Here is a 26,514-nt window from a genome sequence, read left to right as displayed (position 1 = left end):
AAGCCAAAGCACAGGAGAAGGAAGGGTTTATTACTTGCAGCAAGTAAGAACACCAGGGAATCCTTCCCAAAGCAGTGTCTCCTAATACAGCAAAACTGGGGAAATTTCAAGCTAAGGGAACATGCATATTCATGAAAAGCCTTGGGTGGTCGACAGAGTCCGAGCTTTAGTTGAAGTCAGGAGGGTCAGAAAAGGTCAACATCATTCCTCAGGTTCCAGTTGATCTGGTGGTTGAGAACTTCAGGCTAATCTTTACTACTGAAATAGAACCGGGCGTCTTTACAACTGATATGCTATCTTTGCTATTGTTACTTTTCTTGCCTGATAACAGTCATTTGTTTCTGCATTAAAAAAAATATTTTTATTGAAGTATAGTTGATTTACAATGTTGTGTTAGTTTCAGGTGTACAGCAAAGTGATTCAGTTTAATATCTGTCCATCTCTAACTATCATCTATTATCTATCTATCTATCTATCTAATCTATCTATCTCTTCCTTTTCAGATTCCTTTCCATTGTAGGTTATTAAATGTCTCTGCATTCTTTTGTTTCCTTACGATTATTAATTACTGAGACCTGCTCAAGGGCAGGCATAGTGGTCAGGCTTAGATCACAAGATGGCTTAGGCCAAAAATGGCTTCTCTTATGTCAAGAAAGCCATGCCTGGTTCTTTCTCCAGGGACCCCCCTACCCTATCTGGTTACAGGAAGACTGGGGCAAGAGGACAGACTCCACGTGTTTTCTCATCCATTAGATATCTATGGAGCCCCTACTATGTGCCAACTCTGTGTAATGAACAGAGCAGACACAACCCCTCCCTGCCCTCGTGGAGTTAACATTCCGGTGGGCGGGGGCCAGGGAAGACAGACAGAGAAGTATGTCAGGCTTTCCTGAAGAAGGGGAGAGTTGGTCAATCATTTATTGAGAGCACCCTATGACCGAGGCTCTTTGCTAGCTCCCTGCTTGGTGACAGGGCCTGCTATTGCCAGGATGGCCAGAGCGGGGTTGGGGATGGGATGGGGCAGGTCTTTGGAAGGGCAGGGCCAGGTGTAGGAACCCAGATCCCTGCAAAGGTGCCGTAGGAGGCAGTGTGGAAGGAAAGGCCAGGGCTCTGACTCTGCTACCTGCCCTCCTACCTGAGTTCCATCCCCTCCATCTTAGGCACCTGGCTGGACAGTATTCAGAGGATTCCTGTCAGCCTCTAGACTTGCCCTGCATGAAGCAGCTGGTGGCCTTTGTGTATCATCTCAACCCGGCCAACTCGGACCTGGAGTGCTGTGCCCAACTTGTCCAGAGCCAGCTCCAGTGCCAGCTGTAACACCAAATCCACAGCTAGAGATGGCTCTGGCACCAGCTCCAGCTGTAGACGTATAGCCAGAGCCAACTCTAGAGCTAGAACAAGCTCCAATACCAGCTCTAGAGCTAGAGTCAGCTGCAATGTCAGCTCCAAAGCTAGAGCCTGCACCAGCTCCAGGACAAGCGTCGGCCCTAGCACCCGTCCTAGTTCTAGCTCCAGAGCTAAAAACAGCTGTGGCACCTACTCTAACACCAGCTCTAGAGCTAGAGCCAGTGCCAGCTCCAGAGCAAGACGCATTACCAGCTCTAGCACCTGCCCCCAACTAGAGCCACATTGAGTGTCAGCTCCAGAGCTAGAGCATCTCCTGCATCAGAGCCAGAGCCAGAACCAGCTCTAGGACTAGAGCCAGCTCCAGAGCTATAGCCAGTACCAGCACTAGCTCTAGCACAAGGTCCAGAGACAGAGCCAATGATAGAGCCATTGGCATGTCCAGAGCCAGCGCCAGCTCCAGCCCCAGCTCTAATAGCAAAGCCAGAGCTAGGGCCAGCTATAGGGCCAGAGCTAGTTCAGAGGTACAGCCGATTCCTAGACCAGCTCTCACACCAGTTGTGGGGCCACATCCAGCTGTAGCTCCAGCTCCAGCACCAGTGCCAGTTACAGATGTAGAGCCAGTGCTAGCTGCCAGCTCTAACGCCAGAGCCAAAGCTAGAACCAGCTCTAAGGTTCCCATTAGCTAACTGAGCATATGTAAGACAGTTGATTTACAGCCTTTGTCTAGAAAGTCCAACGTTTGGGCATCCTCAGGGACGGTTTCTGTCCATTTTTTCCCCTTTGAATGGACCACAATCCTGTTTCTTTGTATGATTTTTGTTGTTGTTGTTGAAAACTGAACATTTGAATATTATAATATGGTAACTCTGGAAATCAGTTTCTCTCCCTTCCCCAGAGTTTACTGTTTTTGATTATTGCAAACTGCAGTCATCTGTTTGATAACTTTCCCAAACTATTTTTGTAAAGACTGTCATCCTTGTCATGTGTGTTCATTTGAAGTCTCTGTTCAACTAGCATTTTCACAGAGATTTCCTTGAACACCAGGAGCTAAAAGGAAACAAACACCCCATCTCTTCCAGTCTTTACAGACTGGCTCTTTTCCGGCCACTCCTTTAGCACTTAGCCAGGCAGTTTAAAACTCTGCCTTAGCCTTTATTTCCCGCTTGAACCAAGCCCAGTGACCTGCCCGAGGTGAAAGCTTAGGGTCTTCTCAGGTCTTTTCCAAACATGCATCCTGTCCTAGCCATGCATGTGGCTTTCTAAATTCTCTAGTACACAGGGTCACTTTAGAATACCCCAATTTCCCAAAGAGACTCCCCAGTATTTCTTCCCAGGCTTTAGGTGGTCCTATTGTATGTCTTAAGCATAATCTTTGCTTCAGGTGGCTGCAGGATTTTGTTCACCTTACAAAGGTTGTTTGTTTTTGTTTTTTGGTGTTTGGGGTTTTTTTTGGCCATGCCACACAGCATGTGGGATCTTAGTTCCCTGACCAGGGACAGAATCCACGCCCCCTGCAGCGGAAGCACGGAATCTTAACAACTGGACTGCCAGTGAAGTCCCCCACCTTACAAAGTTTTTGAGCAATGCCTACTATTTTTCTGCCCTGAGTGAGTTCCAAGTCAGGCAAGACAGAGAAGAGCACCTGTCAGTCTTTCTAGCCCCTGATAGGTTAGAACAAACAGTAATTTGTGAATAAGGTCTGCTCTGCGTTCTCTGGAACCAGGGACTGGGGTCCCATACTGAGAACATGGGCTGCTTTCTTCAAGACTGCCACCAAGCTGGTGAAGAGATGAGGCAAGGCAAGTAAAAACACCACACAGCTTTCCTACCTACCATATGGAAGTTGTCTTGATGCAGTCTTCGCTATAAATCTATGACTGTTGTCCAGTTCAGACAAAGTTGGTTCTGCCAGTTTCTGCTTGTTTTTCAACGTTCCTTTTGAGGGATGGGTGTTTGGAACTGCCTGCTTCGCTATTTTGCTCTCTCCTGCTAGTGTCCTTTGATGCACAAAAGTTTTAATTTGATGAAGTCCGATGTATCCATTTTTCTTGTCGCTTGTGCTTTTGGCATCATATTTAAGAAACCATTGTCAAATTCAAGAAGTTCTGCCCTATGTTTTCTTCTAAGAGTGGTTTAGTTTAGCTATAAAATTTAGTTCTTTGATCCATTTTTAGTTAATTTTTGTATCTGGTGTGTGAGGTAAGGGTCCACTTGCATTCTTTTGCATACGGATTTCAAGTTTTCCAGCACTATTTGTTGAAGACACTATCCCCACTGAATGGTCCTGGCACCCTTGACAAAAATCATTTGACTTAGATATATGGGTTTATTTCTGGAATCTCAATTCTATTCCACAGAACTTTATGTTAGTCTATTTTTATGTTAGTACTACTACACTGTTTTGATTACCGACTTTGAAGTAAATTTTGAAATCTGGAAGTGTGAGTCCTTCACCTTTGTTCTTCTTTTTCAAGACTGTTTTGCCTATTTGTGATCCCTTGTAATTCCATACAAATTATAGGATCAGGTTTTCAATTTCTGCAAAAAAAAAAAAAGCCATTGGAATTTTGATAGGGGTTACATTTAATCTGTGAACCAGTATTTCGTTAGGAAATACTGCCATTTTATCAACATTAAGTCTTCCAGTGACTTCCCTGGTGGTCCAGTGGTAAAGAATCTGCTTTCCAATGCAGGGGACGTGGGTTCGATCTGTGGTCTGGGGAACTAAGACTAAGACCCCACATGCCGTGGGGCAACTAAGCCCACACGCCACAACTACTGAGCTCACGCACCTCAATAAGAGAACCCGCGTGCTGTAAACTACACAGCCCATGCGCTCTGGAGCCCAAGCACCACAACTGGAGAGAAAAAAAGAAAAAAACCCTGCACACCACAACTAGAGAGAAACCTGCACACGGACATAGCCAAATAAATAAATAAAATATTAAAAAAATAAATACATAAATAAAGAAGTCTGCAAAATATCTAAAATAAAGTTTTCCAATCCATGAACATGGGATGTCTATTTATTTAGGTCTTTAATTTCTTTCAGCAATGTTTTGTATTTTCAGAGTATAAGTCTTGCACTGCCTGGGTGAATTTTATTCTTTCTGATGTTATTGTAAATATTGATAGAATTGTTTTCTTAATTCCTTTTTGCTTTGTCTATTGCTAGTATATAGAAATACAATTGATTTTTGCATGTATCCTGCACCTTTGTTGACTTTGTTATACTTCGTGTTTTTTGTCTTTTTTCTTTAGGATTTTCTAGATATATGATCATGTCTTCTGCAAATAGTTTTATTTCCTCCTTTCCAATTTTGATGCCTTTTCTTTTTCTTGACTAACTGCTCTGGCCAGAACCTCCAGTACAATGTTGAATAAAATTTGTAAAAGCAGTCATCCTTGTCTTGTTCCTGATCTTAGTGGGAAAGCTTTCAGTCTTTTACCAAGTATGATGTAGGATTTTTTATATGTCTTTTTAGAAAATTTCTTTTTAGAAAATTCCCTTTCCTTCTAGCCTGTTTATTGAGTGCTTTTATCATAAAAGGGGGTTGGATTTTATCAAATACTTTTTCTGCACCAATAGAGGCGATCATGTGGCTTCTCCCCTTCATTCTACTGTGGTGTTTTATGTTGATTTTCATATGAACTACCCTTGCATTCCTGGGCTAAATCTCACTTGATCATGATGTATAATGCTTTCAATATACTGCTGGATTTTGTCCACTAGTATTTTGTTGAGAATATTTACATCTATATTCATAAAGGGTATTTGTCTTCAGTTTTCTTGTGATGTCTTTATATGGCTTTGGTGCAGGGCAATGATGACCTAATAGAATGAGTTAGGAAGTGTTCCCTCTGCTTCTATTTTCTGGAATATTTTGAGAAGGATTGATATGAAACATTCTTTAAATGTTTGGTAGAATTCACTAGTGAAGCCACCTGGCCCTCAGATTATTGGGGAGGGAGGGAGGATTATTGGCTGGGAGGTTTTTGATTACTGATTCAATCACTGTTATAGAACCATTCAGATTTTGTTTCTCCTTGAGTCAGTCTTGGTAGTTTGTGCGCTTCCAGGAATGCATGGGAACAAGGCTCTCAGCTGGACCAGCTTAGCCCATCTCTGATGACAGAGGCCAATGGGCTCGAGGAGAGGGATGGGAGTGCAGCCTTGCAGGCCCAGTATTTTGGACTTTAATGCAGGGCACAGCTAATTTGCATTTTTAAGGTCCTTCAGGCTGCTTTGTGGAGGATGTGGGGGGTTGGGAGAAGCAGCAGGGAGACCAGGGACAAGGCTGCCACAGTTGTCTGGGTGGACTTGGTGGTGGCCTCGGGGGAGGGCAGAGGTGGGCTTCAGATATATTTTGGAAGCAGAACCCATGGGATGTAGTGATGGATTGGATATGGGGAAGGAGGTCCGGAGGGTCTCAGGTCTCTAGCCTGAGCTCAGGGTGGACAGTGGAAGTGTCATTCCCTGAGATGGGCAAGATGAATGCAGCAGGTAGGGACGGTTCAGAGGCTGAGGAGTTCTGTTTTGAACTTGAGATTCCTAAGCAAGTCATTTCAGGTCCTGGAGCTCAGACTCTTCAAGTGGGGTAAAAAGGAAAGAAAAGGAAGCATCTTCCTTGCAGGGTTCTTAAGAGAATGTGGCAGGAGCTGGGCTTCCCTTAAGCATGCAAGCTCTGTACAAATCTCTCCGCCAGTTCAAGACTGAGACTTGCCTTTGTTTCCCCCTTCACTCCCTCGTGGGCTGGCAGTTCTGGGCCTGGGGTCAGGGTCTGATAGCATGTTAGGTAAGTCTCTGCCCTGTCTTTGGATTTTCCCAGGGAAACCTTCCCCAGAGGCATCTGACCCTCAGAACCCTTAACTACTTACAGATGGGCAAATCCACTGGCCAGTTGTCCAGCCTCACCCTGCCAGAGGCTTGAGGACAGTGTTCCCCAGCACATGTCCCCTGCCTGATGCCTGTCCACACTTTACCCTACTTCCTGGTAGGACAGTCTCTGCAGCTCCCCAGTCCAGGGCTCCCTTTCAGCTGGCTTGTTCTCCAGGCACCAGTTCTCCTGACAACTCCCTGTGCCTCCAGGGGTTCCTTCCTGGCCCAGGGTTTAGCCCAGGGCCACCCATCATTCTGACACCTAGACAGGATGTCAGAAGGAAATAGCACCAACAAGACAATGTTTCTGGAAAGGCAGTCATTACAGAGGGCAGCTGGCATTGCTCTTCTTTGGCTTCCTGGGAGACTGTCCTGGATGCAGAACACAGAGCACAGCTCCCTGTGGGCTGTGGCAGAACAGAGACTAGTTATTCTCCACCCCAGAATGACTGGGGTGGTACACAAGTTGATATGGTAGGTAAGCGGACACTTGATGGAGATAACAAAAGGTTGCTTTTCTGCCTTGTCCCATGGCTCCAGGACTCCTCAGAAGAGTGATGAGAGGGATATAAGGACAACATTTCTATGTATCATCCACGTGGGTCTGTGTAGATTCCTGGGTGGCAGAACAAGACTTAAGTTTGGGAAATTATTTGCCTCGCTCATTTTAAAACACTTAAAATGAACATTTTGGTCCTTGTCATCCACTGAGGACACATAACCTGACTTCTCCTCATGCAGGTTTGTATCGATTCACCTAAAACTCTCGAGTAGCCACCATCTCTGAGATGAATGATGGATAAGGGTACAGTCTGCCTCTAAGAACAGCCTTCTCTTGGCAGAGTTTCTGCAAGGGAGGACACTGAGTATTTGAGTATTAAGAACAGAAACAGCACTGGGAACATGTCTGAGGCAGAGGAAATGGCAAGTGCAAAGACTCTGAGTTAGGAACAAACTTGGTCTCTATAATAATCTGCAGCAGCAGCACTTGTGAAAAAGGCTTAGGAGTTGAAGGAGCTTGTGAGTCTGAAGCAAGTCAGTGAGGCAATGCTATCACCAAAAAGGCCGAGGGGAGCTTCAGCTATATTGATGAAAGTACAGAAATTAAGCCAGAGAGGGAGTCTTTCCATACCCGAACCCCACAATTTAAAACATGCCCAAGGGGTGGGAGTCAGGGGGATCCTGAAGGAGATACGTTTCCCCTTGGCCTAAGGAAGAGCTTTCCTCAGAGGGGTCTGAGGATGGATGGCCCCCAATGCTAGAGGTGTCTGAACAGAGGCCAGAAGAGCACCTGGCAGGATATGGTTGGGAGATTCAAGTATGGGAAGGCTCGTGAAGCAGATGCCGACCTTGACGGTCCCTTTCAGCCCCATGAGAAGGGCTGCCACGAGGCTTCCCGATGCTGACATCCTGTAGGTCCCTAAGGAGGCTTCACCGGAGACTGGACACACCATCAGACCTGGTCAGGTGCCCACCCCAGAGTTCTCTCAGCTCGGCACCTGGACACACTGCTTTAGCAACCGTATGGGGCAGAGCTGAGAATAGGCTTGAGGCCTCCATGCCAGCCACACCATGGAGGGAGGGGGTTAGACATGTTATCCAGGGCAACATCTCCCCAAGTCTGGAGCTCCACCCCGCATCTAGGATCATTTTCAGTGGTATCAAGAGACATTAAAGAACCTCGTCTTAGAGAAAATCACTTCCCTTGCGGTTCCCATTCCATTTCCCCAAATCTATTAAGAAGATTCTCAGTTGGGTGCTAGTATGTCTAACTCCTCTGTAACACCCCTAACCTCCCTTTGTACAGAGAGCCAGCCTCAGGTGTAGAGTCTTTGCAGGTGCAGTACACAGCTGCCATTTCATAACATTATTTGTATTAATTTTTACAGTTACTTTCTATTTATATCAAGTGTAAACTTTCCTTTAAAAATGCATTTAGGGGGTTTCTCTGCTGACGCAGTGGTTAAGAATCTGCCTGCCAATGCAGGGGACATGGGCTCGAGCCCTGGTCCAGGGAAGATCCCACATACAACGGAGCACTAAACCCGTGAGCCACAACTACTGAAGCCCGCGTACCTAGAGCCCATGCTCCGCAACAAGAGAAGCCACTACAGTGAGACGCCTGCGCACCACAACGAAGAGTAGCCCCGGCTCACCACAACTAGAGAAAGCTCGCGCACAGCAACGAAGACCCAACGCAGCCAAAAATAAATAAATTAATAAATTTATATTTTAAAAAATGCATTTAAGTAATGAATTAACTTAAAAATATTACGGGATTTATTTTCATCTGGGTTAAGAAAAGCTGAAGGGCCCTCGAGGTTAGTGGCTGAGGGACAACTGGCAATGGGTAAGTGGGAGATGCCAGTGAAGTGAAGAACCTACGGGCAGAAGGTTCCAGCACAGTGGAGAGTGCTGCTCCCACCCCCCCAGGCTCTCAAAGACAAGCCCGGAGAGTCAATTAAGAAGATTATCTTAGGGACTTCCTTGGCAGTCCGGTGGTTAAGACTCCATGCTTTCACTGCAGGGGGCACGGGTTTGATCCCTGGTTGGGGAACTAAGATCTCACATCCTGCATGGATCCCGCATCCCGCATGGTGTGGCCAAAAAAAAAAAAAAAAAAAAAGATCATCTTATGATGAAGAAGAAAGAAAAAAGGGGAAAGCTGCAAGTTTAAAAACATGTTTATCTTTTCTTTTAAAAAAAGTTATAAAATTTAAATAGTTGATTAAAGTTAAAAATCTACTGTTGCAAAATTGATGTATTCTAAAAGATTCCTGGATCTCTTGACTCCAAGTCCGATACACTCTCCATTTTGACCCTGCATTTCTTATAGATCCCACACTTTCAGGTTTTCTTTAGAAAACACGATCTGAGGTCATATATGAAGTAATCAGCACGTCAAGTGTACGAAGCTCTGGCTGAGGCAGCAGGAGGCACCCTGGCAGGATGAGGGTCCTGCGGAGGGCCACACGTGGGCTGAGTCCACTGCTGCTGGTGCTACCCACACGGGACCTGTGAGGCAAACCTGGAGCTCCTTCCTTGCCCCATCAGCCTTCTTGGTCTCTCCTGGGGACTCGACCTCCTGGGCTTGGCTCTCCTGCCGGTGGCCAGCCTTGGCTTCATTCCACTTTGATTCTGGTCAGCTCCCACCTTCCTTCTCCACAGAGTTTCAGAACCAAGGAGTGAAACTACAAGAGACCACCACCACGCGGAGATCAGGCTGCCCCGGCTGTGACAGATTCCCTGCCCTCTCTGCCATCCCCACTCTCCATTTTGAGGGGGCTCTGGCCCCGGCCAGGCCCAGCCTTGGCATTCTTTCTCCTCCTCAGGCCATCCTGCGGGCACAGGTACCTTCTCAAGGCTGCGCCGATGGCCCACGCTGACGAACGTCATGCCCAGCTGCTGGCCGATGCGGTAGAGCTCGCTCTCCACCTCCTCGGTCAGGGCACTGGTGGCTTCATCAAGCACTGAGGACAGAACTCAGTGGGAAGAGATGAAGTCCTGCCCCAGACCCACCTCTGCCGCTCCTCCAACCCACACCCACCTTCGCTGGGACCTGGTGGGAGGCTGAAAGCTGTTCTGGCTTACAGGGGCCCTGCCTTAGGGAGAGCGTGGGCCAGAGGAGCGGAGGGCTAGGCTCCATCTGGGAAGCCTTCTGTCAGCTGCAGGACAAAATCCCTCAGCTTCCTACCCTATCCCTAAGCCACCAGCCACTGCCTAGGACCACTCAATCCAGGGAATCCTAGTTCCCCCAAGGATGTCAGTCCTTAGAAAAGTTCACACCTCTGCCAGGCACAGCAGAGGGATGCCCATTCACTGATGGCAGAGCCTGACGGCCATAACATGAGAAGCCCTCTCAAGGCTGGCTCCAGCTGCCGCACTGGCACAGAGGTTAAGAACTGGCAGTTCAACATATACCTGAGGATGCCAAGCACTGCTACCTCATGGGCAGAGCCCTGCCATCCTCTCCTGCAGGGACAGAGATACCTGGCCAGGCACAGGTGTGCTCTCCTACCCATACCAATGCCTCTCCAGGTGCACACGAACACACACTGCTATACCTGTGAGCGCAAACGTTGCCTGGCTAGCATGTGTACCTACAGGGCGAACCTCACCTGCATACTTCGGCTGCAGGTAGAAGAGCCGGGCAAAGGAGAGCCTCTGCATCTCTCCTGGGGACAGAACATCATACCTGAGAAAGGGGAACGAGAGAGGCCCACTGGAGGAAGGAGGCTGTAGCTTGGCTTTTGCACAGAATGGTCTGGGCAGGAAGAGGCTCCCAGCGCAGACAGGCTGCCCCAGGACGGATGGATGTCACCCCCCTTTCCACCACAGCCCCGCTGCCTACACAAGGCAAGGCCAAAATTCTGTACCACGGACATGAACCAGGTCCCCAGCAGCCCAGCAAACCCCTAGAATTTGGGGTCAGAAGTCACTTCATCCCTTGCCCAGGCCTCTGGGACCCACTGTCTTTGGGGGAGCTGGCTCTGGAGCACCCCAACCTCCTTCTTACCAGTTCCAATCGACCTGCTGGTCCAGACCCTCTGTCCTTGCCACCAAGCTGGACTGTAACACACCCAGAGAAAACGATGTCCGTAAAAGGGCCCATCCCTGCTTCCTGCTATCCTGAGGACCTCCTCAATCCCACCACACACACCCGAGACACAGCTACCCCTGGTCGCGTACCACAGTGGGGCTGGGGGAGCAGTCCGTCAGCCACACTGTTGAGACTTGCTGGAATGTGGTGACCAGAAAAAGCAGGCTGATGTAGTCTTATTATTGTTTTAAAATTTGCTAGAGAGTGGACGCTGCTTGTTGCCTGTACCTGGCCAACAGCTCCCACTGCCGATTTATACACCCATCACCCTGCCCAAGGCTCAGACTTCCAGTCCTGGGGCAGGGACAGTAGGGCCAACTCCGCTGGGCCTGCACCTGTGGTCAGTGCCACCAGGTGGGCTTGGACCTCAGGGTCCCTGCCCTCACTCACCAGGCCTGCCAACTCCAGGAACCTCATGATCCTCTCATCATCAGCAGAACCTGCAAAACACAGAAGCCTTCAAGAAGTCAGCTCCTCTGTGTAGCCAGAATAGATGGGGCACATCATGGCCAGGGGCCCCAGAATGTGGGCCAAGGCTCTGAAGCGACAGGTTACAGCACTTAATAAACACGGGAAGGACCCAGTGAAGGAAGTAATCCCTTCCTTTCCTCCAGTGGTGTCTCTCCTCCGGAGGGGGAGACAGAACAAGATGAGGTCAGGGTACAGACCCCCGAATAGTAAACAGTCAAAGGAGGAGGTGGAGGGGACCCCACCTGAAACCAGCAGCCTGGCTGGGGCCTCTTCCAAAAGGTACAGGTGAGGCCACAGTCAGACAGAGAAGAGACGGTGGGATGGGAGGTTGCGTCCTCAAGAGGCTCAGCTCACCTGAGTCCGGGTAGATCTCCTTCAAGGGATATATCACCTGATAAAAGAAGAAACCACATGGGCCTAGGGCAAGGGTCAAGGAGAGGTGGGGCTGCACACAGCTATCCTTCCTCAGAAACAGCCCCAGGAGCTGCCAGAGGCCAGGCTCCTCTCCACCCGAGGAGAGCAAGGAGCGTCCTGGCTGAGGGTCCGGTGGGAGAGGCGGGGCTGGCAGACAGCAGGGCAGGGCCCCCAGAATCCAAGCTGGTGTTCAACAAACACATGTGATATTTGGCTTACGGCCTCCACAGGTTAACCTGCTCCCAGAAGTTGCTCTGAGTACATGGCCTAATCCATAGAAGTGAATAAAAAGTCCTTAGAGCCAGGGAGTTCCTGGGCTTGGTTCATTTTATACCCCACCTGCTGTCCCATAGCTCTCCAGGGCTGAGACCTGTCCCACCACCAGGGTCCAGGTTGGGGGGAAGGGGTGGGAGGAGTGGGCCCCGGCTAACCTGCTCCCGAAGGGTCCCGTCAGTGAAGAATGGCTTTTGTGGCAGGAACAGCACCCCGTGGGGTCCAAAGTCCATCAGCATCTGCACTGAGCCTACAGAAAGCACCATTTTAAGATCTCCCAGAAAGGTAATTGCCCCTCACTCTGATTTCCCAACAAGAGGCTTGATTCTCACACACATACCCCCCCTCAGGCCAAGGCTGGCTCAGAGCAGGGAAGGCTGGCTCTCACCCCCTGTGCTCGCCCAGAGGCCACCCAGAACCCGGAGCAAGGAGGTCTTGCCGGTGCCCGTGTTGCCTGTGATAAGCAAGCTCTGCCCCTCAGAGATCTTCAGGCTCAGATCCTTGATTAAGGGTTTGTTAGAGGAGGGGGCGGAGATGCAGACCCGCTCAAGAAGAAAAGCTGTATCTGTTCGCTCTGTTGCTGGCCATCCTGGAGTCCTAGGGTGCAAGAAGCGAAGAGATGTTGGGAAGATAAGCGGTGTCAGTAGTGCTGGGGGCAGGGGGGTAGTTCTTTCTCCTTGGGGGCATCACCTCTGGACTGGAGGGTTGCCATGGGCTGAACTGTGGCCTCAAAAATCACATACTGAAGTCCCAACGCCTAGTACCTCAGAAGGTAACTGCATTTGGAGACAGGGTCTTTAAAGAGGTGATTACATTAAAACGAGGCCTTTAGGGTAGGGCCCCAATCCAGTATGACTGGTGTCCTTTTAAGAAGAGGGAGAGACACCAGGGGTGCACACGCATAGAGAAAAGGCCACGTAACGACACTGTGAGAAAGCGGCCATCTGCAAGCCAAGGAGCAAGGCCTCAGGAGAAATCAACCCTGCTGACACCTTGATCTTGGACTTCTAACCTGTAGAACTATGACAAAATAAACTTCTGCTCTTTAAGCCGCCCAGTTTTTGGTACTCTGTCATGGCAGCCCTAGCAAACTGATAGAGATGGACTGGGCACCTGCTCTGCGGCAGGCTGGGCAAAGTCCTGCCCATGACAGATCTTAATCAGTCTTATCAGCCATGAACCACAGCTATTATCCCCACTGGGCAGATGAGGAAACTGAGTCAGGTGGCTGAGTAACCTGCTCAGGGGCACAGAGCTGCATCTGTCCAATTCTAATGTTTGTGGCATTACATGCATTTTCAGGGCATCACCGTGTGACTGATGTAAGAATGGGAGTGGAAATACTAACACAGTTTTGGAGTTTCTGGCTCTCCACGGATGCCCATCTCCCCCACAGAAAAGCATCTCCCGTTCCCCACAGTCCCTGCACCACCAACCCCCCCCCCCACCTCTGGGCTCAGAGCTGCATGAAGCTTTAATTCTGAACAGAGGCAATAGTTAAGGCATTAGCTCCTAAGAAGACAGTTGAGTGTAGACCCTGAAATTCAGCCTGTTTCCATTTTTGAAAGTTTACTCTGTGGTCTCCGTCCAAGCACTTTCTATGAACTATGATATCTAATCCCCACAACAACCCTAAGACGAAGGTTCCATTAACGTCTTCTTTATAGAGACGAAGAAACTGAGACACAGAGCAGTTAAGTAGTTTGCTCAAGAAAAGTGAGGACATGAACAAATCCTTGATGCACAGAAAGGTCAGAAACATCACGGAGCCTGCAAAGATACAATAAAGACACCTCTGGGCCTGAGTGGGGACAAAGAATAGACATGCCCCAAGGAAGGGGACTGGCAGCAGGGCTCAGCGAGGAGGAGGGAATAAAGGAAGAGGAGGGATACAATTCAGATTTTTGTTTTGTTAACTCAGGCCCAGGCTGATTGTACTTTGTTTCCATCAGCTGGGGGATGGTGTAAATAAACACAGATGCCAGAACAGCAACATTGATGGTGAACATTTACAACGTGCCTGGCATAAGACAGAGCTCAGTTGCTCTGCCCGGCTGGGAATGGGCTGGGAATGGGCTGGGCTCCAGGGTGCTTCCAGCGCCTGCATTCTCCACCACCAGGCTGCACCGCCAGCCCAGCGCTCACCTGGCCAAGTCCCACTCGCTCTCGTCCAGGATCTCCCCATCCCGTGACTTCAGGGTCATGTCCAGCAGGGTCTCCTGAAGTTCCCCGATCCTGGGCGAGAAGTGAAAACCTGAGGAGGGTCTGGGCGCCCAGGTGAAGGCGTTACTCCTTTTTCTCTCTCATGCCCACTAGTATATGGTGAGCTTTTCTGCTCCTGTTTTCACTCTGCTACTTCTCCCTGAGGTACACGCTTTGCTCAGGACCTAGAGGGGCCAGACGCAGCCTCACCTGTGGGCGTGCCTAGAGGGGCCAGACGCAGCCTCACCTGTGTGTGTAGCCTGCCACATCGGAGAGCGTGCTGGAGAGATCGATGAGCCGGGTGAAGCAGCTGATGAGGTACATGCATACAAAGGCGTTCTGGACAGGACAGAGGGCAGTGCGCGCGGGCCTTGACTCCAAGGCCCTGGGTGCTGGGCCAAAGGGCAGGGGGGATGGCATGAGGGGGTCCCCAGAAGGGATTCTCACCTTGCTGACCAGGGTGCTGAGCTCTGTGGGGCTCAGGTCTCTGTAGACGCCGCTGAAAATGGGGATTGAGATCACGACGTAACTCAGGATGCTGCCCAGATAGTCAAACATGTTGACGCCGACTGCGGAAGACAGAAAGACCTAGGGTGAGAGACCTGGGAAGCAATCCTGCGCTCCGAGGGGAATGGGAAGCCAAGCATGGTCAAGCTATTCTGGGGATCCTCACTCTCCTGAGGTCACTCATGGCAAAGGCAAACTGATCAGTGCAGAGAGGGAGGAGGGAGTTGTGGGGAGGGAAGCAGGCTTCCCCCCCCCCCACCACGGTGGTTCCTGCCTCCCGGGGCTCCCTGCACCTACTATACAGCCAGAGCTCCTTGGACATCAGCTCCCTCTGGGTCTGAAGGAGTCTCTGCAGCCTGCGATCTGTCCTCATGTGCTCCACGTGCCCAGCTCTGATGAGAAAGGCCGGGATGTCCATGGGGCCTGGAGAGCCTGAGCCCCCCTCCTCACACTCCCCTTTAGCGACCAAGCCCACCCAAGGGATCTTCCCCTCAGACCCTTTCGGCCACCAGCAGCCAGCCATTGCTTCATTCAGTCAACATGGTATTGTCTGCGGAAAGACCATGAACTCTAGACTGGGCAGACCCGATTCAAATCCTGGCTCTGGCCAGTTACTAGCCGGGTAACACTGACAGGTTATTAAGCCTCTGAGTCTCAGTTTGCTCATCTATACAATGGAGCTTATAATACCTACGTAATAGGCTGGAGTGAGAATTTCTGAATGTAAAGCGCCAAGCACATGAGGGGCTCCCAATAAAAAAGAGCTGCTATTATTAAACAAATATACACGCAGCAGTCACTAGGCGGCAGGCTTGGTGCTAGGTAGCCAGCGAAACAGTTTTGGACAAAAGAGCCCCTGTCCTCGAGGAGCTCCCAGTTCAGGGGGGCAGGCAGACGTGCTGCATTCTTCACCTGGAACATGGAAAGTGTTACGTAAGCCGTGTGTCTTCAGGGCTATGGAAGCAAATAGGCGTGACCCCTAAGGGAGTCTGGAAAGGCGCCCAGGAGGAGGTGACTTGGAGCTTCAAGGATGGGCAGAAATTCTCCAGGCAGAAAGGTTGGGGGAGGACAGAGGAAACGTTTCAGATTTTGCATGAAGGACAGAGAGGCTGCAGGAAAACACACTCGGAGCTCCAAGCATCAACCTGCTTTCCCCAGGGCCCAAAGCTTCATGAGCAGTGACTGCAGAATCCAAAAAAAACCTAGTGCAGGCCCAGCCCTACCTGGCCCCCAAGACCTGCCCCACTCATAGGTCCCCGGTATCCTTGGTGCCCCCAAGTGGTGGCAGCTACGAGCTGCAGCAGAGACGGACAGAAGAGCAAAGTCCCAGGGCTATTAGATCCAGGTGATCCAAGGAGTAACTCCTACTCCTTAAACACAAACCTCTGGGCCCTTACTGTCAATCCAAATACCGAATCCAGAGTACTCATAGGAGGCAGAGTGCAGGGACCTACCCTGGCCCCGGGGGAAGGAATGGGGTTTCACAATGCTGCTGTCAGGAGACCACTTTGCTCCACTAGGACAGTGTCTGTGGCGAGCAGGTCTTCTGAGCTGAGAGGCTCCATTCCCTCCCACGCTACAGAGACAACGGATCAGCCTTGGACGTCAGGCACTGGCAGAAAGCCATTTTACAGACAGAAAAGCAGAGGCAGAGGCAATGCCTCAGTCATTAGTAAGATGATGAAGCATTCACTCATTTCATTCTTAGAACAAATTTAGGCCCCATGCTAGGCCACGAAAAGGAAGAACCAGTTTCAGAAGCAAATCCATGGACCTAAGGATGAGGCAGACGAGGACAGTGAGAGATAAGGGGAGAGGGTCACAGCCAAGTGTGAGGACGCCTGGCCCCTGGCCTTGGTGATGGTGGAAGGGTTGTCTACTTCTCCACCATCTCCACTGTCAGCTCTGACAAGGCAGAAGGGGAACCATCCCCACTAGACTCACCTGAAAAAAGCAGCAGGCTCAGCATTCACCCGGATCTGCATGTGCTTGAACCTGGGAAGACCAAAGGCAAATGTGTGCTGACAGTGGGCAGGACTGGCCCGTCTCCTTTCAGAGTCCTGGATCAAGAAGACCTCCAAGCAAAGAGGAGCCTGGCTCCACTCCAAGACTGTGGCTGCCTTAGCCCGACCCTTCCCTGGCCTGTCACAGGGTGGAAATTCCAGGCCCGGGAGGGATGGCAGGAGACCTGCAGACACGGCAGCCCCCTGCCTCTCCAAAGAGGACAGGTGCAGGCCTGCCACAGCTCCTCTTCTTCCCAGGGCCGGGTCTGAAGGAGGAGGCCAAGAAGCACAGAGTAGGGGCTGGACCCATCGGCTGACCAGAATAAGGGTGGCTGGAACAGAAGCATGTGAGAAGGCCAAGGGGTGATGGTGATGGTGATGATGATGATGATGATGGCGGCCAACCAGTCACCGTTCTCAGTGCTTCTCATGTATGATCTCATTAATCCTCTTACGATTCTGTCAGCACCATCCCCATTTTACAGATGGGAAAACTGAAATTGAGAGAGGTTAAAGACCCCGCCCAAGACCATACGGCTAGTGACTGGCCTAACTGGGATTTAAACTTAGGCAGCCTTTCTCCAGATCCCATTCCCTAACCATTATGCCTGGCCCAGAAACCTCAAGCAAGGGAGACACACCTGAAATCCCCCTCCAGCTTCTCCTGCTGCACCAGTTTTGCCACAATGGGACCCATCAACATCTTGTTCACCACGGTTCCCAGAATGAAATATCCAAAGATGCTCACAGGCCCGAGCCAGCCGGTGCTGAAAGGCAGAGAGAGGGAGGGTGTGGGGAGCGACATATCCTCACAGGCCTCTGCTCTGACTCCTGCCCCCTTTTGGGCAGCCCCCTGTCCCATCTCAGAGCCCTGTGCGGCTTCTGCTCCTGTGCGGGGGCATCTGGTACCTTGACACTGACACACCACAGGGCCACAGGGAGGGCAGGGGCCCAAGCATGCAAGACAGGAAGACTTCCTGGGGTGCAGGTGGGACGGAGGGAAGACCAGCGTCTCGTGGACCCTGACCAGGGAGAGCTGACTCCCGCCCAATGTGTGAGTGAGGGACTCTGGGGAACCACCAGGCAGGGGAGGAGGAAGGGCTCTGGCAGGAAGAGAGCCTTCACCTCTGGAAGCACTGATAGGTGTAGTAGATGAGGGTGAAGGGGGAGACGATCAGCTTGCTGGCCACGCTGCTGAGCTGCCGGCAGAACCGCTCCACGTCCTGGCTGATGCGCTGGTCCCTGGAGCCAATGACACAGAGTGACTAGGCCCAGGGAGCTGGGCTTGAGGGTTGAGAGAGCTAAGGCACTTCCAGGCTACCTCTTATTCTGACCTTGCCTTTCAGTGCTGTCAGCAATGACCCCGTGGGAAGGTGGACCCAGACAAGGGCTCGTTTCCTAGAGGCAACGAGACCCGTAGGACTTTCGAACAGGGTTCTGAAGAGCTGCTTCCTATGGTGCCTCAGTCTACCCCTCAGAAAAAATGGCAACTGAAAGGTCCAGCACACAAGGGTTCTGAGCCAGCTTTGAGCAGAGCCAAAGAAAAACCCGAGGGTAGAGGGTCCGAGTTTCCGGATGATCAGGAAAGCTACATCATTTACCTCACTCCTCCCAACCTCTCTCTCACGAGCCTGAGCCTGCCCCCATTTCGCTATCTGGCTGTGGAAGTTTTGTACAGGTTGAGCCATAGAGAAGAGGCCTAGGGACTTCCTTGGTGGTCCAGTGGTTAAGACTCTGTTCTCCCAATGCAGGGGGAACGGGTTTGATCCCTGGTTGGGAGCTAAGATCCCACATGCCTGGTGCGGCCAAGGGAAAAAAAAAAAATGTGGAGAAGAGGCCTAGAAGAGAAGATTAAGCAGCAGCAGCAGCCTCCCAAGAGTCTTTGCTGCAAAGCCCCACTTGAGCTGAGGAGAGGTTGCATCAGGCAACAAAGTGCTTGGGACGGTGCGAAGCGGGGAGGGAATGAGGGTGAAGAGAGACCCCACGTGTCCCATCCCACCACCAAGGCCACAACGACTCCTATTCCCAGTGAGACGTGAGCTTTGGCAAGTCACTTGCATTCTCTGGGCTTCAGCTGCCTCACCTGTAAGGGAACCTGGGGCTTAGTGAACCTACGAGAGGTGATAGAATGGTGACTGGAATCCCAGACTGAGTCCTAGACAGCAGTAGTTTTTTACTGCTGAAAACTGGAGCGCTGCTCTTCTAGCTTTTTCTAGCAAGGACACTGTCTTCAGAGGATGCCTTATCTGGAAGCCCAGGATGTGAAGTGGACAAAAGGGAGCTGCTCTTGGCCTCTTCCTTTTAGCTCCCTGACCTCAGCCCTGCAGCCTCTCCAGGGTCCTCTGCAGGGCACCCTTCCCCCTCGGCTCTGGGCAGCAACATTTGCAGATAATGGTGGATGACCTCATGGGGTCTGCCGCAGGGGGTCTCCAGGGCTGTGTCAGCCCAGGTGGACGAACCACGCAGAGGGTAGCAAGGACTGAGGGGGGGTGCCTACGGGTTATCGATGTCATCCCGCAGCACGTTGAGGGTGTAGTACACGCGACCCCGGAAGTAGAGGCGGTGGAGGTGCTCGGTGAGGTCCTTCCTCCAGCTCACATACAGCAGGTTGCAGGTGAACTGGTCAAAGCTCTTCAGCTGTGCAGCGGGGGAGACAAGGGGAAGGGAGAGATGCAAGTCTCTTTCTACCAAGTCTCAGCTCCAAGCTCAGGCTGGCGGAAAGCCTCTGCTGACCAGTCCCAGCCCATTCGGCTGTCCACTCAGCACTTGAGCCTGTTAGAGCGTCAGGTCATGGGATTCATCCCTTCCTCATTCACTCATGTGTTTACTGACTGCACCAAATATTGAAGGGCTTCCCAAAGGCAAGGCCTTCTAGCCTCCTCTGCGGGGTATTGTCTTACATCTCCAGAGCACATGAGCTTCTGGAGACTGGGAACAGTATCTTCTATTCCACTTATGTTCTTACTTTTCTGTCCCCCAAAACTTGGCACAGGGTTTGAATCCATAGGTGCCTCCTGACTGAAGACCCATCAAAAGTGCCAAAGTGTGATGAGAAGTGGCTTCCCCGAGAAAACAGGTAGTGCAGCCTGACAGAGAGCATTAGGCTCGAGTCCTAAAAGAGCCCTGACGCTCATCATTCCGTTTATGGCGCCCCTGTACACTAAGCACGAGGGAAGTAACAACGAGCTCACAGTCTAGTGAGGGCACAGACAATCACAAGGGTGTAAGGACTGTTAGAGCAGAGCTGAACTCAAAGGATCAGGAGTCGAAGGGGCAGAGTTTGGTGGAGGAAACATGAAGGACAAGTTGAGGAGGACTTGAAGGAGGTGACAGCGGAGGGAATCGTGAAAAGTGAGCAGGTGTTAAGCAAGTGAAAAAGGGGTGGGGGAAGGAGGCCATTTTGCAAGAGAGCAGCAGGTGCAAAGGCTGGGAGATGTGACAAGTGCCAGGCTCAGGCACAGCCCCGGCCCCCCCAGAGGACAGCAGCAGCTCTGGCTGCTGAGCCCGGTTTTCAAGTGCTCTGAACTCCCTGAAGCAAGAGTTCTGGGAATGGAAGGGACAAGGATCATTTCCAACAAATGCTGGATTAAACCAGAATCCTGTGGCCAAGCCTAGGAGCTCGTAACACTCTGGGAATTGGTCCCATGTGGGCCAACAGCAAGATCAATGCCCTGCCTAGAGTTTTGACCCCATGTTCCCAGAAGAGGGAGGGAACACACATCCACAGCTCAGTTCCTGCTTCCTGGTGGCTAAGTCCACTGGGCGCTGGAGAGGAAGAGAGACACAGGCAGACGACCTTACCATGGAGTTGAGGACGATGAGCACAACAGCCAGGAACGTCAGGGTCTTAAACCCATTTAAATCTTTGTTTCCTAGGACCCCAAAGTACTGACTGGGAATCAAGCCAACCCGGTAGATCACCAGTTGTTCTGGGGGGAAGGAGAGGAGTCAGGAATCAGTGATGAGGGGTGAGAAAAGACAGAGGGAGGCTTCCTCTCAAGTCCTTGCCTCATCAACACCCCACAGAAGGAAAAGGACCTCAAACCAGGGCTGTCCTCCCCCCCACCGGCCTGGGCTCATTCACTCACCCAGTAGGGCCACACACAAAAGAGTCAGGAACATCAAGGCATTCTGTGATGACCAAGAGGGAAACAAAACCTTCTGTATCTGCAGGAACCGCTCGAAGAATTGCAGATCTAACCTGGGCCTGAAGAAGAGAAGCAGGAGAAGCAGAGTCCTAAAAGGACAACGGAGCCTTAGAGAGCAGTTACCAAGCTTATCTACAGCTGTTGGTGGGCAGGGCGCAGGCCATGCAGAAAGAACGGTTTACGAATGCTGAAGATGGTAGGAGGGAAACAGACCAGGGGATAAAAAGGAATTTAAGTTGATAAATGCTATGAAAAGTTATTTACTAAAAATCTATAGCTAAATTAATAAAGAAACTTTAGCCACATCCTCTTTTTTGGTCACGAACAAGACAAGGAAACCCACTACATCAAGGATTTTAAGATCCTGGCTAAAGCAATAAAGAAAATAAAAGAAATGAGGTAAAAGGAATGAAAGAAGAGATTAAATTGTCATTATTTTCAGATGATGTGATCATTTACATAGGAAACACAGCAAAGCTACAGACAAAATGTTAGTGGGACTTCCCTGGTGGTCCAGTGGCTAAGACTCCACGCTCCCAATGCTGGGGGCCTGGGTTCAATTCCTGGTCGGGGAACTAGATCCCACAGGCATGCCGCAACTAAAGACCCCGCACGCTGCAATAAGGAACCCGCACATAGCAATGAAGATCCTGCATGCCTCAACTAAGACCCAGCACAGCCAAAGTAAATATTATTTTTTAAATAGACAAAACGTTAGAAATAAAAGGAGTCCAGCAATGTTGCTAGATACAGGGTTAACACACAAGTATCAATAACCAACAATAACCAACTAGCAAATATAAAGAAAATAAGATGTCATTTACAGAAGAAAAGCACAGAAAAACCATAAAATATCCAGAAATCAACTTTATAAAAGAATGTATAAGACATTTTGGAGGAAAACCCGAAAACTCTATTATAGGATGTGAAAGAAGACTTAAATAGAAAGACTTCATTTCTAATAGAAGTCTGTAACTGCAATGCAATACCAGTCAAAACCAGGAGTTCTTTAAGGAACTGTATATGGAAACATAAAGGTCCATGAATAGGTCAGGACAACTGTGAGGAACAGGAAAGGAGGAGGAAGAAACCCACCTAAACCATCAGGTTATTAAGACAGATCATATTACAGGGTTGGAGTAATAACAAAGTGTGGTATGAATACAGGAACAAAAAGACCATGGAACAGAAAGACCAAAAAGAAGAAAATTCACCTATGTTTACGTGGGACATAATAGAGATCATATCACAAGAAAGGGCATATTAAACACACACTATATGCCAAACCCACACTACGTGCCCAGTACTGTTCCACACATTTTATGTGTATTAATTCATTTAATAATCACAACCCTAAAGATGAGGAACTGAGGGTAAAAAGGTTAAGTAACTTGCCTTGTCACCCACCTGGTAAGTGGCAGCCTTAGGGTTTGAACACAGGCAGCCTGGCTCTGTGCTCTTAACTATGCTATACAGCTTCTCTAATTTTTAATTATTAATTAATTTGTCATTAATTGAAGACGGTAGAGGAAAATTTAGGTCATTACCTCAAACTATGTATAAATATAAACTTTAAAAACTCCAAATGGATTAAAAATCTACATGTGAAAAGTAACATTACTTAGTTAATAGAATGTAGAAATATCTTAATGAAAATATAATGGAAGGTATTTCTCAAATAAGACCCCCAAACCACAAACTATAATGCAGGAAAACTAACAGATTTAACTTAGAATTAAGTATTTTTGTTCAACATAGTGCCACAGATTAAAAGACTTGGAGAAGTTACTTGCAGAGTGGAAAATAAACAAGGTAATAAAATCTAGTCCATATAAGTAATGACTGCATCAGGAAGACAGGAAATCCATAGAAAGTGGGAAAAGGGTATAAATAAGGGGAAACCCAAATGCTTAACAGAGGAAAATTAACACAATGGGACACCACCTTACACTAATCAGGTCGATAAACATTAGAAAACCAAACAATACCAAACATTGGGCGGCGGGGTGGGGTGTCGGTCCTTAAGAAGAAACAGGAACCTTTAAGCAATGCAGTTGAGAAGTTGGGTGTGACCATTCCAGAGAACAAATTTAGCAGAATTAAGTGACCTAGCATCCTACCCTGGGATGGATACTCCAAAGATCACCCATATCCACAAAGGAGGCAAGTGGTACTTAAAAACTGGAAGCAATCTAATTGTCCGTCACTAGGGTAATGTATACGTAAACTGGGGTCTAACGCACTTAGGTAGCACCATGCAGCACTCAGAAGTGAAAACTAGATTATTATACCATGGATGATCTCAAAAACACCATGTTGAGTAAAAAGTTAAAAAAAAAATCACAGTATGTTATGAGGGCGGAAGGTGCTCCTTCCCCACACAGCCCCGAGTAGGACGCCCCGAGGCCCGGTCCTCCTCCCCAGCCGCCGTACTCACCGGGCGCTAGCCCGGGGCGCGGGCCCCCGGACCGCCATGACCCGGAATCCGACCGACGCGGGAGCCCGGTAGCCCCCGGGTCCGCTCAGGGTAGAGTCCGAAGAACTCGCTGCCGCCGAAGAGGGGAGGGGCCCCGGCACCCGGCTACCACAGAGACGGGCGGATAGAGAGGAAGGCGCAGGGAGACGCAGCCGCTCCCGGAAGCGACCGACTTCTCGAAAAGAACCACAGTGCTGAGTCTGTTGACCCGGCGCCTAGAGCGCCCCCTCCTGGATATGGGAAGTTTCCCCTTTGGCAAGAAGTAGCCGAGAATGTGACTGAAGTATTTTAAACTCTGAATATAGATGTTTCATACATTCTCCCAAAGAAGCCAGAGTGATCTTTTAACAACATGTCAGGCTTCCAATTTCAGTTAGAATAAAATCCAAACGTTTCCATGGCACAAGTGATCCGGCCCTCTCCCCTTGGTCTTCATTGAACAGGCCACCCTATTTTGGCCTCAGGGTCTTTGCCTGGATCAGTCTTCTCCCTAGCCTAGAGCTTTCAGTGGCTGGCACATTCTCATCATTAGTTCAAATGGCAGCTGCTCACCCAACCTAGACCATGCTGTCCTTGCCCCATCATTCACTGTTGCATTATACTTTTATTTTCTTCATAATATTTATCACTGTCTGAAATCATCTTGTTTCGTTGCTTATTGTTTGTCTTCCTTTATAGGAATAAGTTTCATTGAGCAGGGACTCTGTCTTGCTCATTGTTGTGTTCCCAACATCAAACACTGCTAGTACATAGTAAGTGCTTAATAAATATACTAAATGTTGAATGAATGAAATGCTTATCAAGTGGCTGATCACAAGCAGCATGATCTCACAGGGCCCTAAATTTGAACCTGGATGTACCTTCCCACCTTCTTTCAATCCTTATTAAGTGTCAGCTATATTCCAAACACTCAACAAGATACATGTATCACCTGTCTTCTTGGAGTTGCCAGCCTAGCTGGGAAGGCCAACCAGTTGACAGTTTTGGTTGTCTTTATGAAGCGCTATGACAAAGTGTTATATAGCAGGGTTTCTCAACCTTGGCACTATTGACTTTTTGGGCCTGATAATTCTTTCTTTGGCGAGTGGAGAGACTGTCCTGTGTATGGTAGGATGTTGAGCCGTATCCCTGGCATCTACTCACTAGATTCCAGCAGCACTGCCCCAGATCCAGTTGTGCCAACCAAAAATGTCTCCAGACATTGCCAAATGTCTCTTGGTGGGTGGGGGTGGGGAGGAGCAAAATCCTAGCCTTGTCCCAGCCCCCAGCACTGAAAACCACTGTCGCAGAGCCATAGAGAGGGCCATCCGACTCAGGATGGGGAAAAGGAGAGAGAAGATAACTGAGTGATTCCTCGACGTGGCAAGAGCTTAACTATTCCCAAGTGTGATTTCCTAAGTATGTCTTTGTTACTTTGAAAATCAAACAAATAGGGCTTCCCTGGTGGCGCAGTGGTTGAGAGTCCACCTGCCGATGCAGGGGACACGGGTTCATGCCCCGGTCCGGGAAGACCCCACATGCCGCAGAGCGGCTGGGCCCGTGAGCCATGGCTGCTGAGCCTGCGCGTCCGGAGCCTGTGCTCCACAATGGGAGAGGCCACAACAGTGAGAGGCCCGCGTACCGCCAAAAAAAAAAAAAAAAATCAAACAAATAAACACATCAGGATACTATTTCCGAAAAATTAAATAAGGCAACAAGAGTATCAAGACGAGCAACCTCACCTTGCTAGGGAAATCCAGGTTTGTAGCTCTTGTTGCCTTTCACTCTCAATGGTGTTCTGCTTTGGGGTTTGTCCCAGGGTTCTTAATTTCGTCTATTACTTTAAACTTTACAAAATGCTATATATAACATATTGTTCATTAATATTTCAGTTTATATTTCTAAATTATCTTTTGAATAATTTCCAACACTTTAATCCTGAAGCGGAGTAGTGGGAAACCTAATGAAACACCTAAAATTAAAAAAAAAAAATTCTTGGGATTCCCCTGGCGGTCCAGTGGTTAAGAGTTTGCCTTCCAGTGCAGGGGGTGCAGGTTTGATCCCTGGTTGGAGAGCTAAGATTCCCTATGTCTCACGGCCAAAAAACCAAAACATAAAACAGAAACAGTATTGTAACAAATTCAATAAAGACTTTAAAAATGGTCCGCATGAAAAAAATCTTTAAAAAGATTTCTTAATATCAAATATCCTGTTAAAATTTCCAATTGTAACTCTGATATTTCCCTTTTTTTTTTTTACTTAAAAAAAAATCAGGATCTAAATGAGGTCCACGCATTGCAGTCAATCAATACGTCTTTTGAGACCCTTATAATCTATAGGTTCCTCCTCCATCACCTTAGATTAACCACTGTCATCTCTCTCCTGTCTTGCAAAAACCTCCTAATTGGTTTCCCCACTTGAATTCTTGCTACTGTTCTAATGCAGTTCCTACACAACAGCCAGGGAGACTGCAAAAATCAGATCAATACCTTGCTTAAAACCCTTCAGTGGTACCAAAGGCTCTAGGTGCCCTCGCTCCACCAAACACAACCTTTTTAGGTGCTGGGAAACAACCTAGTGCCCTCCATTCTTCTGTTGATCTCTACTCTTCCTTCATCTCCAGTGTAGTGTCCCTTCCCGAGAAAGCCCTCTCCTGACCACTTTCTCTAAAGAAGGACTCTATTATTCCTTCCAATAGCACCGCATTTTTTCTCCTCATGGCACTTATTGAAGCTTGTTATTATTTCATTTTGTGAAAATGAAAACTTTCACATAACTTTATTAATGCCTCTCTCTCCACAGACTATCAGCTGCATGAGGGCAGGGACCATGTCCCCTGTATTCACCATTGTCCAGAAGCACTTAGTAAGGGCACAATAAATATTTGTTGAACAAAGATGAGCAAGACAATTCCTAACCTCACAAAACACACAGGCCATTGTCTCTGCTCATACTGTTTAATACTAGGACTGAAATTCCCCTTTTCCAGCTACCAGACTTGGGGCTACTTCCTCTCTCATACAAAGACAAAGGGTTTTTCTTTTTGGTTAAAGAAAAAAAAAAGGAAAGCAATTTGATAATAACTATCAAGCTTTAGATGATGCCATGGTTTCACTTCCAGGTCTTCTCTTATAAATATGTTTACACAAGAGCACAAAGGTTAATCGCGAGGGTGTTTCTGCAGTGTGGTAGGTAGGTAATAGCAAAACCCTAGA

The 26,514-nt window shown here is 49.0% G+C and overlaps 1 protein-coding gene across 23 annotated transcripts in view; it reads right to left on the bottom strand.

The window, feature by feature from the left end:
• The window catches only part of ABCD4 (ATP binding cassette subfamily D member 4), a 29,464-nt gene extending 5,998 nt beyond the window's left edge, over positions 1-23,466 (bottom strand). For 2 of the 23 annotated variants that reach the window (XM_067730282.1, XM_067730264.1), the window contains exons 1-17: positions 23,282-23,465; positions 20,785-20,903; positions 20,498-20,625; positions 19,194-19,333; positions 17,822-17,938; positions 17,338-17,463; positions 16,638-16,688; positions 14,991-15,085; positions 14,634-14,755; positions 14,434-14,525; positions 14,130-14,219; positions 12,373-12,581; positions 12,143-12,234; positions 11,652-11,688; positions 11,217-11,266; positions 10,743-10,795; positions 10,345-10,421 (exon numbers count right to left, since the gene is read on the bottom strand). In XM_067730282.1, coding sequence (XP_067586383.1) covers positions 10,345-10,421; positions 10,743-10,795; positions 11,217-11,266; positions 11,652-11,688; positions 12,143-12,234; positions 12,373-12,581; positions 14,130-14,219; positions 14,434-14,525; positions 14,634-14,755; positions 14,991-15,085; positions 16,638-16,688; positions 17,338-17,463; positions 17,822-17,938; positions 19,194-19,333; positions 20,498-20,625; positions 20,785-20,903; positions 23,282-23,319 — 1,636 coding nt within the window. In that variant the 5' untranslated portion in view covers positions 23,320-23,465. Of the gene's footprint in view, positions 1-9; positions 3,886-8,438; positions 9,418-9,580; positions 9,697-10,344; positions 10,422-10,742; positions 10,796-11,216; positions 11,267-11,651; positions 11,689-12,142; positions 12,235-12,372; positions 12,582-14,129; positions 14,220-14,433; positions 14,526-14,633; positions 14,756-14,990; positions 15,086-16,637; positions 16,689-17,337; positions 17,464-17,821; positions 17,939-19,193; positions 19,334-20,497; positions 20,626-20,784; positions 20,904-23,281 lie in introns of those variants that run through there. The other 21 variants (XR_010941862.1, XR_010941861.1, XM_067730245.1 and 18 more) reach the window with 21 other exon arrangements.
• Between the last annotated feature and the right edge of the window lie 3,048 nt (positions 23,467-26,514).

The sequence above is a fragment of the Pseudorca crassidens genome, chromosome 1 (assembly GCF_039906515.1).
Source record: "Pseudorca crassidens isolate mPseCra1 chromosome 1, mPseCra1.hap1, whole genome shotgun sequence".
In the NCBI taxonomy this organism is placed as follows: domain Eukaryota; kingdom Metazoa; phylum Chordata; class Mammalia; order Artiodactyla; family Delphinidae; genus Pseudorca; species Pseudorca crassidens.
This window is presented reverse-complemented; position numbering and strand designations above follow the sequence as displayed.